The sequence below is a fragment of the Petromyzon marinus genome, chromosome 79 (genome assembly GCF_048934315.1).
Source record: "Petromyzon marinus isolate PM22_M1 ecotype Great Lakes invasive population chromosome 79, UKy_Petmar_22M1.pri1.0, whole genome shotgun sequence".
Lineage (NCBI taxonomy): Eukaryota > Metazoa > Chordata > Hyperoartia > Petromyzontiformes > Petromyzontidae > Petromyzon > Petromyzon marinus.
In genome coordinates, this window is record NC_133745.1 from 24,350,313 (window position 1) to 24,367,579 (window position 17,267).

At 49.1% G+C, this 17,267-nt stretch overlaps 1 protein-coding gene across 6 annotated transcripts in view; it reads right to left on the bottom strand.

Moving 5' to 3' along the window:
• Nucleotides 1–403: 403 nt before the first annotated feature.
• Nucleotides 404–17,267, bottom strand: part of LOC142907493 (ribonuclease inhibitor-like) — a 56,988-nt gene continuing 40,124 nt past the window's right edge. For 5 of the 6 annotated variants that reach the window (XM_076057072.1, XM_076057074.1, XM_076057069.1 and 2 more), the window contains 4 exons: nt 16,068–16,145; nt 12,926–13,012; nt 2,251–2,334; nt 404–1,650 (listed from right to left, as the gene is read on the bottom strand). In XM_076057072.1, the coding sequence (XP_075913187.1) occupies nt 1,569–1,650; nt 2,251–2,334; nt 12,926–13,012; nt 16,068–16,145 (331 nt within the window). In that variant the 3' untranslated portion in view covers nt 404–1,568. Of the gene's footprint in view, nt 1,651–2,249; nt 2,335–12,925; nt 13,013–16,067; nt 16,198–17,267 lie in introns of those variants that run through there. The other variant, XM_076057071.1, reaches the window with a different exon arrangement.

Here is a 17,267-nt window from a genome sequence, read left to right on the forward strand (position 1 = left end):
TGATGTCACCACGACGCTTGTGCGAGGCTATGTGCACGTTGAGGTCACGTGAAGTGTTGAAAGCCTGCTGGCAGGAGGTCACGGGGCAGACCCAGGTGCCACGGGTCGAATGACTGAGATGAGTGGCCGATGCACCATCTGTGCCCCCTACTGTGCCAACTTGCTGTGCTTTAGCCACCCGGCGTTCTGCTCATTGTTGTGAGCGTCGCTCCTCCCCCTCTCCGTTGTTGTTGGAGGGCGACTGCCTCCAACTGCCCAGTAGAGTCCTTCAAGAGCCTCCTCCACAGAGGCTGATAATGACACCGCTGGTACCAGTCATCGGCAAGTCCACTCAGCTCCTCATCCTCCTGTACCATCTCTTCTCCACGTTTCACAAGCATAGAGAAGTGAGGGAATGACTGTGGCCGAGAAGACCTCAAAATTCGTTCAGAGCGACAGACCAAGTAGCTTCCACACAGCATTATGCAACCGATGAAAAGATAATGCCATACAACTGATTCGGAGCGAGACCTCTGCTGGTTAACCGAAGCCAATCATGAATACACTGCCCAGGTATGGGAAACTCCCCACAACTTCCCCATCACCAATTGGGAGTGTTCGATGGTACAAAATACCCAGGCAGGAGCTTAGTTTTGGTGGGGCTGATGATAAGGCTCCACCTCTTAGCAGGAAAGCTCAAGGTTCAGCAGCAACACCTCCAACTCCTCCTCTGAGCAAGCAGCAATTACCAGATCGGCAAACGTAACATGGTTGAGCAATAGGGAGAAATCCCTTGACCACACCTGGGCATTGATCTGCCTCCAATTGTAGCTGTAGCAGATAGAAGGCTTCAGGAAGTACGTGGTAAAAATAGATGTAAATTAATGTGGGAGCCAGAGGACATGCCTGTCGCACCCGAAGGTGTAGAGGGAATGGCTCCGACTCCCGGCCATGCAGTTTTACCCAGGCGGCAAATAATATGAAATCCTGCAGTCACAAACGCTGTAAGTGAAAATAAGTAATGTAATAATAGGAAGGTGATATTTTAAAAAAAATGTGTATTTGAACGTGAGTTCACACAATAACAAAGAAGATATTTTAACGTGAGTTGACACAAGAATGAATATGAAAGCAATGGGCAAGTTATGAGGAAAACATATTAGGTGTACGATTTGTATGGTGTGTATGGCATTGTGACAAATGCAACATTTATGAAAATGTTTTTAGCTACGTGATGTAACAGGTGAGCTGCCAGACCATTGAAAATCACCCCCTGCCCCGCAACCCTCCGCATTCCCCCTGCCACCCCTCCCCCACGAGCCCCAACATCGATTCCCTACACAACATTCATAAATACAGTTACACATCATCGGAATCACCACGCTCATCAGAATCTCGGAGCCGCGTTCACCCTTGGCTTCGTGTGGGGTTCACAGAGAGAAAGCTCCCCGCTCATTGTCGTCTCAGTCAGGCTCAGAGTCGGTGCCGGTGACAGGAGCTCTTGAGGTGAAATGCACCGGGCTGCTGTGCGAGTCGTGCGTGGGGCAGCTCCATCTGTTGCAGCGCCAGCGTCGCCTCTCCGCTTAAATCTACAAACGCAGGCCTTCTCTGGGAGTCCATTTGCTCCTCAGCTCCTGCTTCCCCTCCTCACTGAAGTCATTGCACTCCACCCTGCAGCACAGAGAGAGGCTCACGCTGACACGGGTTCACACGGAGACTCGGGCAGCTCCGCACCGTTCGAGACCCATGCAGCCCACAACAACCACTCTGGATTAAGGTCTCCTCATGCTATTAGAGCTGCTTCACCATACTTTACCACGCGGGTCAGTGCAGGTCTGTGATGGCAGAGACTGCAGATCTAGGATCGTAGAATAGTTCAAGGGTGGATTGTGCTGCACACTGCAGTCTGTTGCCCGCAACTTAGCTCTGCTGCCTATAACGCCTGTGGTTATGTGCGGTGGTTTATCTGATGACGGTTGCTTGTGTTGCAATCGAAACGTTTATTATATTATTATTTGATTTTATTTTCTACGTGACTTTACCGAAAGAACCAAAGAGAATATTAAATGGACTGGAATACACTCCACTACCCACCCCACACTTCTGGCAATGGCTCTCATAGCACACAAACATGCTATCAAGGTCTATTGCCCAAAACGTTGCCTTTTCAATGTTTTATTCTGCTAAGGCAACAGTGTTAATGACGAATCAAAGTTGTTTTGTCTGTAGCAACAATCAGAGCGCGTATGAGACACGAGCAGCATAACTTACCTGAGCTCCCTCAATGCTTTGTTGGTGATTATGATGTCATGGAGAGCTGGGATCGATTTGTCCTTCAGTGAGCAGCCTATCAGACTACAGGGAAAGAAGAGGAACTGAGTGGGGTGAAACTGGAAAATAAAGCGTGTACACACCCACAAGAAATGGAGAGCAACTCAACATCTTTTAGTACAATAAGGGTGGAAATCTCGTATAATCAGCTAAACAGAGGGAGGGAGTAATCATTTCGTACCAAGGAACGCAACCCTATTTGTCTATTAATTGTTTAATGCGGCTGTCCAAAACGGCATTTTACAGGAACGTAACCCACCGCATTTGGCGAGGTCTGCCTCTGCAATATATTGTATTAAGCATCACGCTGGTCTATGAAAGGCCACTAGATACAGGCAGAGGAGCCAGAATCTAAATCTGAATATTTATTAATAGAAAATCCGAAAATCTATAAAGCTCTTTTCACAGATGTCCACGCTAGCCATCACAAGGCAAAGGCTGGTTTAAACTGTATATTGGGCAAGGTTAAAATAATGTTCAAATGTATAGGGCTGGCGTATAAGAGCCATTGGTGACTTTATGTCTTTAATAACGGTCAGGTTGTGGTGTTATCTAATGTAAAGTTTGGGTGGGCAATTAATGCCAAGATTGCAGCCATTCATGATATTACATTCTTAATTGTAATCCATGACGTTAAACACAGACGACCATCGATTATATGCAAAGAGTGCCTATCTGGCTTCCAACATCCAGTGAAACCGGTAAAACCACTCAAAAGGCTGTACCAGTCCGGCGATCGGCGCCATGTGTGTGACAAAACAAGTAGCTATCCTTTATTTCAGTGTCAAATAATATATACAGTACATCACACGCTACATACAACTTAAACAATGAAAATACTGCACGCATATACTTTTTTCATGACTAATAACTAGTCATAGAAACAGTAAATATACAGTGCGATTTGGCGAAAATTGCGTGCAATTCGGCGTTTGCCAGAGCACTGATCTGAAGGCTGCATCAGTCTGACGATTGTCAAACACAAGATGTTGTTGTCAAACACAAGTTGTGGTTGTCAAACACAGGTTGTTGTCAAACAGAAGTCGTTGTCCTCAAACACAAGTCCTTGTCAAACACAAGTAGTTGTCAAACACAAGTCGTTGTTGTCAAACACAAGTCGTTGTTGTCAAACACAAGTTGTTGAACACGAGCGTCGTACGCACATCACTGCATGCAGAGTCATCGATATTGGAGTGGTGAGTGCGGTACAGTAAATGGTAACTTTTTACAGCAGGATATTTATTTAGTTTATTTGTATATTTATTTAAGCGATTTTCATATCGTAAGCTATTTAAAATATTAAATATATACAGAGCACCTATAAACATAATCGTATTCAAGAACCTGCAAAAATAAGTTGTTTTAAATAATGACGCAATTATCTGGTGTTATTGAAAATCCAGCACCCCCTTCCTCCCGATGCTGCTTGATAATCGATGATCTACTGTATTAACATAATATAGTTTGAAACAATATTATTGGTTAGAGTCGGTAGTGACAATTGTAATTGTATTATTATTTAAGTGGTTAGAAGCGTTGTCATAAGTGTGGTTAATAACTTAATTGATGAGTGCATAAAAAAGAAAGTTATAATAGATGTTAAAACACAACATTATGCTACTAGCTTCTTTGCCCATCCTAGGACGGAAGCTGTAATATTTATGAACAAAAATGAGCAGAGTATAATTGTATATTGTGTTAATTGAATGGCAGTGAATAGTGCACAAAAGTATGCCATAAAACACATTCCTGCGGAGGGAGCTGGTAGGAACGTTGGCTTGCTCGGTCAATGGCCAGGGTCAACGGCGTCGTGGTGTATTCCGCAAATATGCCCGACTGTGAGGGCGGGCACAAGCCGACATGAGTAGGTTAAACGTTGAGTTTTATAAGGGCACCACGGGGTGACCCCCTCCCCGCCCAGCCCCACCCTCCCTCCCTCCCTCCCCAGCCCCACCCTCCCTCCCTCTTGTTTTCTTTAACGATCAGAAGAAACAGAAAGATGCTCGGTCTTTCGGCACTTTGCTTCGTTCATCATGTCGTCTTTTTTGTCTTTTTTGTTTACTTATGTGCCCCTTTTTTAAATAAAAGATATAACAGGGATTTACCGTGTAACATTAATCCCATTGTATGCTACTGTGTTCATAAACACCAGCAAAACAAAAATTCAGCCTTAAAACCCCATCACCAGATCCCCTGCATTCGTCACATTACGCAAAGCGCCCTCGGTAGCCCAATGCATCGAGAAAGATGCGACACCCCCCGTCAACTGAGCGTACCGAAATTCCAGCCAAATTCTGGCAGAAACCAGGGCCTTGAAGATGCGGCAGTGGCTCGGGAAACCGCTTCCTTCAATTGCGCATTTCCTGGCCCTATAGATGGCCAGTTTGGCGTTGTTCATGATGAAGTTCGTCAACCCCTCGATATCCTTGGTACCCTCGTGCCCCCTATATCCAAACATAAGAATTGTGGGTGAGAAATGAAGATTGAATTTCAGTAGAATATTTCGTAACAGCTTATAGAGTGAGTCTAGGCTTTTGCAGCGTACGTATTGATACGCCACTCTTTCGAGCTCACCACAGAATCCGCATTCAGGATGTGTCTGTGAAAAGTGTCAGGAATGTGTTTCGTGGTCACAGTCCCATGGGCAATGCTCCAGCCAAGATCACCGTGGCGCTTGTATGATGGATTTGAGTAAAACAGCTCCCAATGAGGCCTCAAGCGATCACTGCAGGGCATCGTGTCCCTCCAAGCGTAGCCTTTACGTGACATTATTTGTTGGTGGAAATCGACCATTTGGGCCTACAGCTTTTTCCGGTCTACACCTGAGAAGCACCCCTCCTGGCCATTCCCCGATGTGTGCCCCCCGTGCTGCTGTGAGGAAGAGAGGTGAGTGTGCTCCCGTGCTGGGACGACATTCAGTTTTGGTGGCACTGGACCACCGCCGGCTGACTCGTCGCCAACACTCACCGCAGGCGCGCTTCCCACTGCTGTTGAGAAGGACCTTCATACCTCATTCACAAGTTTTGCAGCGAGTCTCACTGAGTGCATCTTGTTCATTGCAGTTATCTCGGTAAAGAGAAGCCACTGCCCCTCCATGCCTGGTTTCACTAAATCGCCCACCCTCGTGAGACGTGCGTCCACCATGCGTTTTTCCATGGCAGGGCCCACAAGAGAGGGTAGTGCCATGTTGGGGTTCTGTAACAGTGGCTCGTGAGCGAATTCTGATGCTGACTGGGGTGTATTCAGTCGAGCGGTGACAAGGGAACCCCAGGTATGTAGGATACTCCTGTAGAAGTGGGGAATCTGTGCGAGTGGAATACCTTCAATGTCCATAAAGAAGAGCTGCTTGCTGCACTGAAGGCCGAGGTTATTCAGAAAAAAAGATGCTGTGGAACACCACATGGGTGATGGGGCCGTGTAGAGAAAGCTCTGTATGGCTTGTAGACGAAAGGTAGAGAGTTGGCTCCGTACACACACCAGACCTTGCCCGCCCTCCCGCAGTGGCAAGGCCAAGATACCAGCAGCCACACGGTGCTTCCTCTGCGACCAGAAGAAGGCAGCTATCATTCTTTGAAGTTTTGCTATCAGGTATGCGGATGGAGTGAGGGAAAAGAAGCGGTGCTACAAGGTGGATGCAACCAACTGGTTCACCATCAGGGTTTCCCCTCTAAACGTGAGAGACTTGCACAGGTGCCCCCATGGCTCCAGTCGTTTCCTCACCTTCTCTTCCAGGAAATCCCAATTTTCCTGCAGTGGTTTTTCTCCTGGCCCCAGGAGTACGCCGAGATGGTGCAGACGCTCTTTGCTCCACGTTATTGTTTTGGCCAACTCAGGGAACCGCGCTTCGTCCCACTTCCCAACAAGCAGCCCACTGCACTTCTCACAGTTCATCCTGGAGGAGGCCGCACACGGGGAGGAAACCTCTTGGCACTCGTGCAGCCGTTCGATGTCGTCAAAACTCAGTAAGAAGAGAACGTCATCGTCATACGCTGTGAGGGTCACTGTCATACTGGGCTCCTTTAGAGTCAATCCGGTGAGTTGGCGTCGGAGTAAATGCAGAAAAGGCTCCACGACGAGGGTGTAGAGCTGTCCTGACATAGGACAGCCTTGAATGATACCTCTTCTGAAATCTATAGGAGCAATTAGTCCGCCATTAACTTTAACCAGACACTGGGCCATGTTGTACAGCAGACTAATCAATCCTATGAAGCGGGTCCCAAAACCAAACGCTTTCAGAGTGCCAAGAAGATACTGGTGATCAACCCTGTCAAAGGCTTTCTCTTGATCAAGGGAGAGAAAGGCAAGTGGAAAGTTCAAATGCTCCGACAGACTGATCAAATCTCTGACCAGGAAAATCCCATCATGGATGGTCCTCCCTGGAACAGTGTATGCCTGATCATCAGCAATAATCTTAGCCAACACCCTCTTAAGCCTTGCAGATGCAGCTTTCGTGAGAATCTTATAGTCCGTGCTCAGCACTGAGAGTGGACGCCAATTTTTAAGGTGTCTGAGGTCGCCCTTTTTCGGAATCAGTGTGAGCACGGCTCTCCTCCAGGACTGAGGCATCATGTTGGTCTCCACTGCTTCATCCAGCACAGCTTTGTAGTCTTTACGTATGGCGTGCCAAAAATGGTGATAAAACTCCCCTGTCAGCCCATCAATCCCTGGGGATTTGTTCCTGGCCAGGGCACTCACTGCCATGTCCAGGTCGCGTTGTTCGACCTCTTCTTCTAGAAGGTCCCTGTCTTCTTCACTCAAAGTAGGCAGGTCCTTCCAGATTTCATTCTGGGCCACTGTGGATATATGCTCTGGAGAGAAGAGATTTTCATAGCACTGTGCTATTGTTGTAGCTATCTGATTATTGTTTGAAACAAGGACCCCCTTGTCATCAAATAAATGCTCCATGGCTTTGCGTCTACCATTCTGCTTCCCCAATGAGAAGAAAAGTGTCGAGCTGGAGTCTATATCAAGGGTATCTTTAAAACGAGAGCGTTCAAATGCCCCTTTTGCCTTTTCTTTCTGCAACCCTTTTAGACATTCTAGGGTTTCCACATATTCCTGCAGCAGGCCTGGATCGTCCCCAATCTTCCGCCTTTGCTCTAAAATATGGACCCTGTTCTCCAGCTCACAAATTTATCGGTCAATATTTGTTGTGTTTCCCCAGGCGTACAACTGACACAGTTTTTTGATGTGTACTTTCCCTATGTTCCACCATTGTGCTAAGCTATTAAACCGATCTTTATTTCTCTGCCACTGTACCCAGAAGACCCCAAAAAGACCAGTGAAGGTGGGTGTCTTGCAAAAGGGCATTATTGAAATGCCAGTATGCCGATCCCCTTGGGACCCCTCGTATTTTCATTTCAAGTAGTATTAGGCGATGATCGGCCAGTGGTGCCGCCTGAATACTGGACGACACTTTACTATTTTCAAGGTCTTTTGAGATGTGACAGTGTTCTGTCAGCTCGGGTTCTCGTAAAGGTGAAACCTCGCTGCTTTGGATGTTGCGTCCGCCACACATCTACAAGACTGTACATGTGGACACATGCCGCAAGGTATTCAGGACACCGCTTTTACACAGCTCGGTGCCAGTGCGGTCGAGGACATCGAGTGTGCAGTTGAAATCTCCTCCCAAAATCACAGTCGTCATTCGGGATGTTTTTGAGATGGTCCTGTAACTCATTGAAAAAAATAAGTTTTTCCGCATCATTGATGGGGGTATAGATGTTTATGAGGTGGACAGAAATGTCATCAAGTTTGATCGTTACGTCGAGGGCTCTTCCTGGTACCACCTCAACCTGGTTAACTATAGTGGGTGTAAACCCTGGTGCAAATAACGTTGCAACTCCTGAAGAATAATGAGTAAGGTGACTGAAAAACAAATCACCTTTCCATTCTGTTTCCCATTTATCATCCTCGCTGGTTGTAAGATGCGTCTCCTGCACAAAGAGCACTGATGCCTTGTGTTCTTTTGCGAGAAAACGCGCAAAGTGTCTCTTGAGTGGACCTCTACACCCATTTATATTAATTGCAGCTATCCGCAGCATTAAGTGTCCACGTAGTTATTTGCCTCAGGAAATACCTGATCCTCTTCCTTTCCTTCCCAGATGATGACTTTCCCTGTCTCTTGAAATCCTGTTCAACATGGAATAGGGAGGCTATAATTGCCTCCACATTTCGCCACCTTGACAGAGCTGCAGTCACTCGTTCTTCTGAGCCATGGACTTCATCTAAAAAGGTCCATAGCTCTGACTGTGAGAATATTGGTGCCCCTTCAGTCAGCTCAGCAGATGTCAGGTTCACTGAACTCCCTGTGCTGAGGGTTTCTTCAAATTCCTCTTCTTGGCTTCCCCCCTGAGCCCCCAGGCTTTGAGGATTTTCAGTCGTCGTGGTATCCTTCGTCGATGCTTTATTGGGTGATGCCACTTGCCCCTCCACTGATTGGCCCTCCATCATCCTCGTCCTGGTCACCCCGCGTAGTTTGGGCAGTTGGGTCCTGTTTGGGCTCCTCCGTGCTCTTGGCCGCTCGCGTTTCCTGGCAGCCCTCGGCCGCCTCACTGGGCGCGTCGTCGAGGTCTGAAGTGTGGCCCTCTTCACTTGTTTCCTCCGTCACTGCACAGATTGCGTTTTCCCCCGCTTCTATTTCAGGCTCCAGATTTTCTTCAGGCGTCCTGCGCTTGAGCTTGGTTCCTGCATGGGGCTTCTTCCCTGTGCGTGTCCCACCTCTAGGGGCATCTGGGATGGTGAAGACCCCGTCCTTGCCACCAGTGCTCTCCGCATCTCCCCCAGGCGTTGGTGCGATGTCAGACTCCAACCCTGGGAGATCTTTAAAGGGACTGACCTCATCCCCACTTGGCTCTGGAGACAACGAAGCTGAATCCTCCATAAATTTCCTCTTCAGAGGTCTGGCTGTCAATGATGGCTGGGTGGCTGGCTGAGCTTCAGTCTCCACGGAAGTAGCTGCTGTTGGAGTGGGGTCTACCGCCATCTCGGGTGATCTCCGTGGTGAGGGACCCTCTCCTGAGTCACTTGTTGGGTGTGCTTCTTTAGCACCATTTTCCACCGTTGCCTCACTGTTGGATTGGGCATTTGCTGTCTTTGGGCAGTGTTTTTAATATACCCCTCTGCTTTGCATAGGTTGCATTTTAGCACGTCCCTGCAGTAAAACAGCCTATGGGCCCTTCCTCCATGCATGACCACAAAGGAGCCCTCCTCAAGCTGCCCATTGGGCACCAGCATGTAGACCTGTCTTCTAAAAGACAAGACATGCCACGAGGAAGGATTTTTGAGGCCCAAAGGCACACGCTGTAGGTTGGAAGTCAGCGTGCCCAACTTAGCCAGGTTATCTTGGATGTCTTTATCAGGAATGTAGGGGGAGGGGGGGGGGCGTTGGATACGATTACACGTACTGATGGCGATGACAGTGGCTCTAAGGTGAGGTGCCAATTGTCAACCGTCAGCCCCTTCTCCATGGCGGCATTTGCCACCTTTTCGGACTCCATGAAGAAAACCATCCTTCCGCTCACCTTGGAGGCATACTTTATCGAGCCTCCAGGCACGATGGCGCTCAGCGCTTCCACGTAGACTTCGAGCGGGACATCGGTGGAAGCCGGGCAGCGGATCCCAGCCTCGCGTGGAGGCTTCAGCTGCGGCTGCTGTGGGCGCTTTGCAGGCCCCAGAGACCGGCCTTGCGTAGGCGCGGTAGCTTTCGCGTACGATGTTGCGGGTCGAGTGGACATCTTCACTCGTGTGAGATGTCACACACAACCACTAAAGCAAACCTCTCTATTTTCTAAAGCCAAGAAAAAAATTAACAAAATAACAACAAGAAACGAAAAAATGTATATAAAAATGTATATAAAGATGGTCAAACCTGTGTTATGACCACCTTCTCTTAATTACTATTACTGCTGTCCACCCAAAGCTCCCCTGGAGAGGGTAAAATTACTTAAGCACACCAATAAAAATAAATGTAAACACGCTCGTAGCACAAAACAAGAGGGGTCTAAAGGGGATGTTAGCACTGCACTCACACCGGCCGGTGTGGTACAGTGCTAACACGTGTGTGTAACACGTGGAAGCACACGAGACAAAGGAACGGAAAAAAACACGAAAAACCACAAAATTCTAAAATTGCTTGAGAAACAAAGGAACTCAAAATCGAAATAAAAACAAAGAAAAGCGTGAGTATGAAATCAACTATTAAATAAAAGGAGGATTGTGCGGATAACAAAGACACCTGTACACTGCAGAGAGCGCAGCCGCGCCCTGAACAGTGAAAACAGAAAAGAACAAAGAAAGAAGGACGAAGGAAGTCTAAACAAACAAACAATCTGATCACAAATTGTGTATAAAGCGAGACACTTACTGTTGATGAAATTACATCCCAAAAAAAGGTGAGAAAAATAAAGTTTTAGAGGTAAGGCCAGGAGCTTCGGGTGAAACACGTCTCTCGCCCCACCCTCCCCGCCCGGCCCCACCCTCCCCGCCCGGCCCCACCCTCCCCGCCCGGCCCCACCCTCCCCGCCCGGCCCCACCCTCCCCGCCCGGCCCCACCCTCCCCGCCCGGCCCCACCCTCCCCGCCCGGCCCCACCCTCCCCGCCCGGCCCCACCCTCCCCGCCCGGCCCCACCCTCCCCGCCCGGCCCCACCCTCCCCGCCCGGCCCCACCCTCCCCGCCCGGCCCCACCCTCCCCGCCCGGCCCCACCCTCCCCGCCCGGCCCCACCCTCCCCGCCCGGCCCCACCCTCCCCGCCCGGCCCCACCCTCCCCGCCCGGCCCCACCCTCCCCGCCCGGCCCCACCCTCCCCGCCCGGCCCCACCCTCCCCGCCCGGCCCCACCCTCCCCGCCCGGCCCCACCCTCCCCGCCCGGCCCCACCCTCCCCGCCCGGCCCCACCCTCCCCGCCCGGCCCCACCCTCCCCGCCCGGCCCCACCCTCCCCGCCCGGCCCCACCCTCCCCGCCCGGCCCCACCCTCCCCGCCCGGCCCCACCCTCCCGGCCCGGCCCCACCCTCCCGGCCCGGCCCCACCCTCCCGGCCCGGCCCCACCCTCCCGGCCCGGCCCCACCCTCCCGGCCCGGCCCCACCCTCCCGGCCCGGCCCCACCCTCCCGGCCCAGCCCCACCCTCCCGGCCCAGCCCCACCCTCCCGGCCCAGCCCCACCCTCCCGGCCCAGCCCCACCCTCCCGGCCCAGCCCCACCCTCCCGGCCCAGCCCCACCCTCCCGGCCCAGCCCCACCCTCCCCGCCCAGCCCCACCCTCCCCGCCCAGCCCCACCCTCCCCGCGCAGCCCCACCCTCCCCGCCCAGCCCCACCCTCCCCGCCCAGCCCCACCCTCCCCGCCCAGCCCCACCCTCCCCGCCCAGCCCCACCCTCCCCGCCCAGCCCCACGCTCCCCGCCCAGCCCCACCCTCCCCGCCCAGCCCCACCCTCCCCGCCCAGCCCCACCCTCCCCGCCCAGCCCCACCCTCCCCGCCCAGCCCAGCCCCACCCTCCCCGCCCAGCCCAGCCCCACCCAGCCCTTCCCCACTCAGCCCCTCACCACCCTCCCCTCTCCACCCAGCCCCACCCCTCCCATTTTTGGATGCACGACGGACAGACGGAAACAATAATCCCCTGTTGGCTGGTGTAACCAGAGGTTCCTACCAGTAACACTTCACTGCATTTCACTGTAGCACTGTATATAACTGACCTTAAATTGGTTCTAATTCACTGCTCTCTTTTGCTTTCGGTTGCTGGGGTTCCAATAAATTGGATTGCAGTACAATATCTGGAAAATCACCGAGAAATGTCTATTTAACCAAAATGTAGAAGCATAAATTAGACTTACCTTTTGTTTAAAGTGCTGAAGAAAAAAATAAAGACCCCAAATCCACTTTGAGCTGCGTATAATTTATCATAAAATTCACTTTAAAAAAAGAAACGTCTAATTTAAAGTGAATTTGCGAAAAATATATATATTTCCGCTCGACCTTCTAAATGACGGGGGGTGCGGCATGTGGAGTGAAGTCACGCGCACGACGCAACTCCCTCATCAATAATCATGAGCGGATGACGTCACTCCACATGGAGCTTCCCCCCTCATCAATAATCATGAGGTGATGATGTCACTCATGTGGACCACGCCCCCCCACTCCCTCGTTAATAATCAAGAGCGGATGACGTCATTCTACATGGAGCTCCCCACCATCAATAATCATGAGTGGATGACGTCACTCATGTGGACCCCGCCCCTACTCCCTCAATAATCATGAGCGGATGACGTCACTCCACATGGAGCTCCCCCCCCCCCCGTCACTTTCTGTAAAGAAACGTCTGCGTAGAGTTATTTATTTGGTTAACTTTCAATAAAGAAACGTCAAATTTAAAGCGAATCTGCGTTAAAAAAAATTCCGCTCGACCTGCGTGAGTGTAAAAATCCACCTGCTCATGATCATTTTATTATTAATGACGGGGGGGGGGGGGGGGGTGCGGCACGTGGAGTGACGTCACGCGCGTTACGCACATTTCTGGGCTATTATAGTAGTAATACTGTGTTTTGTGTCCGTATATGTGTGTGTATATATATTTGTTTAGGTGTACTTATATAAATATGTGTGCATCAGGACATTACTCACAATAACGTCTCCAAACTCCCTTCTCTCCTAAACATCCCGTCCGCTATAAGCTGGAGTCCGCTGTCTCCGATCTTGTTGTAACTCAGCCTAAACCCGGGTGGACGGGAGAAGGGACAGCGCTGACTCACTGAGCCCACGGGAACCGCGGAGTCAAACACGCGGTGAGTGAGGGACACTCACAATGGCGGTGCACGTGACCAGAGCACACACAGCAAAGATGCTCATTGTTTAATGCTTCTGTGTTAGACATTTTATATATAATAGGTGACATTCACAAATATCAGTTTACTCACAATCATCCATTCAATTATACTGCACTGTACCTTTATAATATGAAAAATGTTTGCATTTATATAAACACAAAGTTGCAACAGAGGATCACACACAAGTGAAGTACATTTTCATCGCAGAACACAGGGAGATGTTTACAATTAATATATCTGATACAATATGTTGTGAAAATGAATATTGCTTTAGCCTATGTGTTAAATTAAACGAAATGTGTTTAAGGTTACAGTAAAACACTTTTAAAGTGGACTCGATTAAGCAGGACATTTGGGTAAGCCCGCCTCCTGTAAATGGTTTAACATGAAATAATCATTTATGGTAATTAAATTTGAGATTTCGATTTAAAGCTTTCGTGACTGCAATGATTCATCTTCTTTGGTTCTTTCGGTAAAGTCACGTAGAATGATAATAAAATAATAAATTGATAAAATAACACAATAATATTCTCACGACGTTTCGGCCACAACACAAGCGGCCTTCATCAGGTGAAGGGGGCGAGACTGTCTGGTAGGACAGCGCTGGAGTGAAAGAGCCACGTTCAGATACGGCCTTTAAGCTGTGTGAGAGGAACAAAGCGCCTTGACAAAGGAATTAGCATATAATTTAGCATTGAAATGGCTGAATGATTAGCTTGTGACTGGTCACAGAAATAGCTATGTTAAAAGTTAAAGCATACACACCCGCAGAGGCACCCATTGTTAAAGGGATTAAGTAAGCATCTGTATGGGTAGCTTTCCTGTAGACAGAGTGGCTCGTTGAACCATCATGTCTTCTTTTAATTAAGACATCCAAAAAGGGTAGTTTGCCATCTTTTTCGACCTCCATGGTAAATCTGATGGCTGGGTGTATGGAATTGATGTGGTCGCGGAATTGAAACCGGATTCCCACCACCATCCATCCCAGAAGAACTCCCTCATCAAGACTCTATACCATAGAGCCCAATGCATTTCCGACCAGGAACACATTACCAGTGAACTCAAGCACGTACACCAGGCTCTCAGGGTTAATGGCTACTCCGACTACACAATCTGCAAAGCCATCACTCCAGTCATGAAGAAGGATCCTCTTGTGGAGCCACTCAAAACCATCACCTTACCCTACATTGCAGGGGTCACTAAAAAGATCTCCAAAATCCTGAACAAACACAAGATCCAGGTCCGATTCAACACAGTACATAAAATCCGTGATTTAGTTCCATCTGTAAAAGATGCTGTTCCAGACATAGAGTACCCGGGCGTTTACAAACTAAAGTGCCTCTGTGGTAGTAGCTACATTGGAGAAACCAAAAGACATATCTCGGACCGCATCCGCGAACACAAAGCAGACTTGAAACACGGTAGGACGAACTCCTCTGCCGTGGCAGATCACTGTTATAATTCAGTGGGCTCACATGACATTGACTTCTCCAAGACGGAGGTTCTTTGCAAACCAACCGGCTACCATGAGAGATTCGTTCATGAGGCCATTCACATATACAAGCACAGAGACAATTTCAACCGAGAAGATGGATTCAGGCTTAGTAACCACTGGAAAGATTTAATTTTGATTTGGAAAGATGTTTTAAATCATTTCTGTTCTTAATTAATTGTATTTTTACGATGACCTTCAGACCGCAGCTCTTTCGCCAGCATTGCCTCTTAATACCTCTCACACCACGGTTAATGGTATAGTTTTACAATATGGAGCATACTAGGGCCTCGCAGCTGTCTCTCTCCCCCTCCTCTGTTCCGACCATGGACGAACTCGTCCGTCTGAACGGGGCCCGTAGCTATCCGTGGTGCTGAAATTTGAGGGTAAGAATCCACCCATTTTTTCGCCATATAGCATTGTGATATATAACGACTTATTGTTGGTAGCTTAGCTGATTGGAGAATATAGAGTTTATTGATAACATGAAGGTAATTTATATTTTAGTTTTTATTGGTTCACTATATAGTACTGTGAATAGCTCAGATGTGTAGTCATTTCTGTGACCAGTCACTAGCTAATCACTCAGTTGTTTCAATGCTGGATTCGCCTAGTTATTTCAATGCTAAATTCTCCTGTTTGATTTGTACTAAGGGCCTCGATGAATGTGTATGCTCTGACTTTAACGTAGCTATTTCTGCAGCAGGTACAAGCTCTATTTCTGCAGCAGGTACAAGCTAATCACTCACCTATCACAATGCTAAATTCTATGCTAATTCCATTGTCAAGATGTGTATGCCTTAACTTAGCTATTTCAATGCTAAATTCTATGCTAATCCCTTTAACAATGGGTGCCTCTGCGGGTGTGTATGCTTTAACTTTTAACATAGCTATTTCTGTGACCAGTCACAAGCTAATCATTCAGCCATTTCAATGCTAAATTATATGCTAATTCCTTTGTCAAGGCGCTTTGTTCCTCTCACACAGCTTAAAGGCCGTATCTGAACGTGGCTCTTTCACTCCAGCGCTGTCCTACCAGACAGTCTCGCCCCCTTCACCTGATGAAGGCCGCTTGTGTTGTGGCCGAAACGTCGTGAGAATATTATTGTGTTATTTTATCAATTTATTATTTTATTATCATTCTACGTGACTTTACCGAAAGAACCAAAGAAGATACATTTGAGATGTCTCTATATTTTGCTTCCCTGCCCTCTACTGCCTACAGTTCATGGTGGACTCTCATACAGGCTCTATCCAGGCTGAATTCTGATTCAGTTTGGTGCATTCTGCATGATTTTGGCGTAGACAAAGATATTGCTCAGCCTTGCCATGTAGAGACAGCAAGATTGTATATTGACATTTAAATGTTTTCTTCACGACGCGTTGCACCAACAATTAGCACAGTTAGGGCACAGAGCACAAGTGAGAAACGAACAGCAGAGCTTACCTGAGAATCTTCAAACCTGTGTTGAGGATGACACTGAGAGAGGAACCCGACTTGTCTGTCAGTGGACAGCGACGCAGGCTGCAGGGAGAGAAGAGACTGTTCGTGGGGGTAGAGGGGATAGGTGGAGGGTCTGGGCAGAGAGTGGGAGATGGTGAGGGGTGGTGGTGGTTGATGGGACAGTGGTTGAGGGTCGTGTTTGTGGACACGGTGCACAAATGAACCTCATGTCAACTTTAATAGGAGCTTGCAAATAGCAACTGCAGTTTCGGTTTTTGGGTTGAATGTGATGTGTGAATGTTTACTTTGTGTATATTTGCGTTTGTCCATCTCTATGCGTGTTTGTGCTTGTGTATCTTAGTGTATGTGTAGTGGGTTCACGGGACACGGAAATGGTGGAGTAGAGGCAGCACTGTTTATTCAAGCTTGGCAAGGGTTACACTGGAAGGGGTAATGGCCCCTTCACCCGTATACACGCTGGGACACCCCCTAGGCTATCTGGCCTAATTCCTGTCCTCCCAGTTCCTCCGCTACAGGTGCTAGAGGAGGCTATCTGACCTGGCCCTGGTCATGGCACAGGTCACGGCACCCCACCAACCAGACCGACCCTTAAAAGGGCTCCGGCTCTGAGGCTCTGGGGCCGCACCACTGGCTTACCCTGCCGGCCCTCAAAAGGACAGCGGTCAGGGGAGTCCCAGGGTCTATCTAGCCGGCCTTCCTTCTTCACTGGTTCTTCACTCTTGGCTCCAACACACTGCCCCAAACTCTCTAGCTCCCTGCCCTTTATACCCATACACCACTGAGGGGCGGGGCTATAGCGGACGTTGTTGTAGCCACCATGATGTGACTGTGTGTTCCCTTCCCGCAACACCCCTACATCTGCATATTTGTGTGCATGCACGTGGGAAGTAGTGGTGCAGTGGTTAGCACACTGCGCCACAAACCTGGTTCGATTGCCGCTCACGGCTAACTTCATTGATGAATATCTAAAACGGCCATGGACCTCACCTAGGTCGACTCGGCCTTAATTACTACCTGGTGTAGTAAGTAAACATCAGTTGGCTGAGTGTGGTGCTGGCCTCCCAACCCCTCATGTGCCGTTCTGGCCTTCATTAGGTGTTCCCGAACAGTATACGGCCAAAAGTCTGCTAAAAGCTCTCTGTAGAATCTCTGTGCATGTATATATAGATCAAATAATCATGA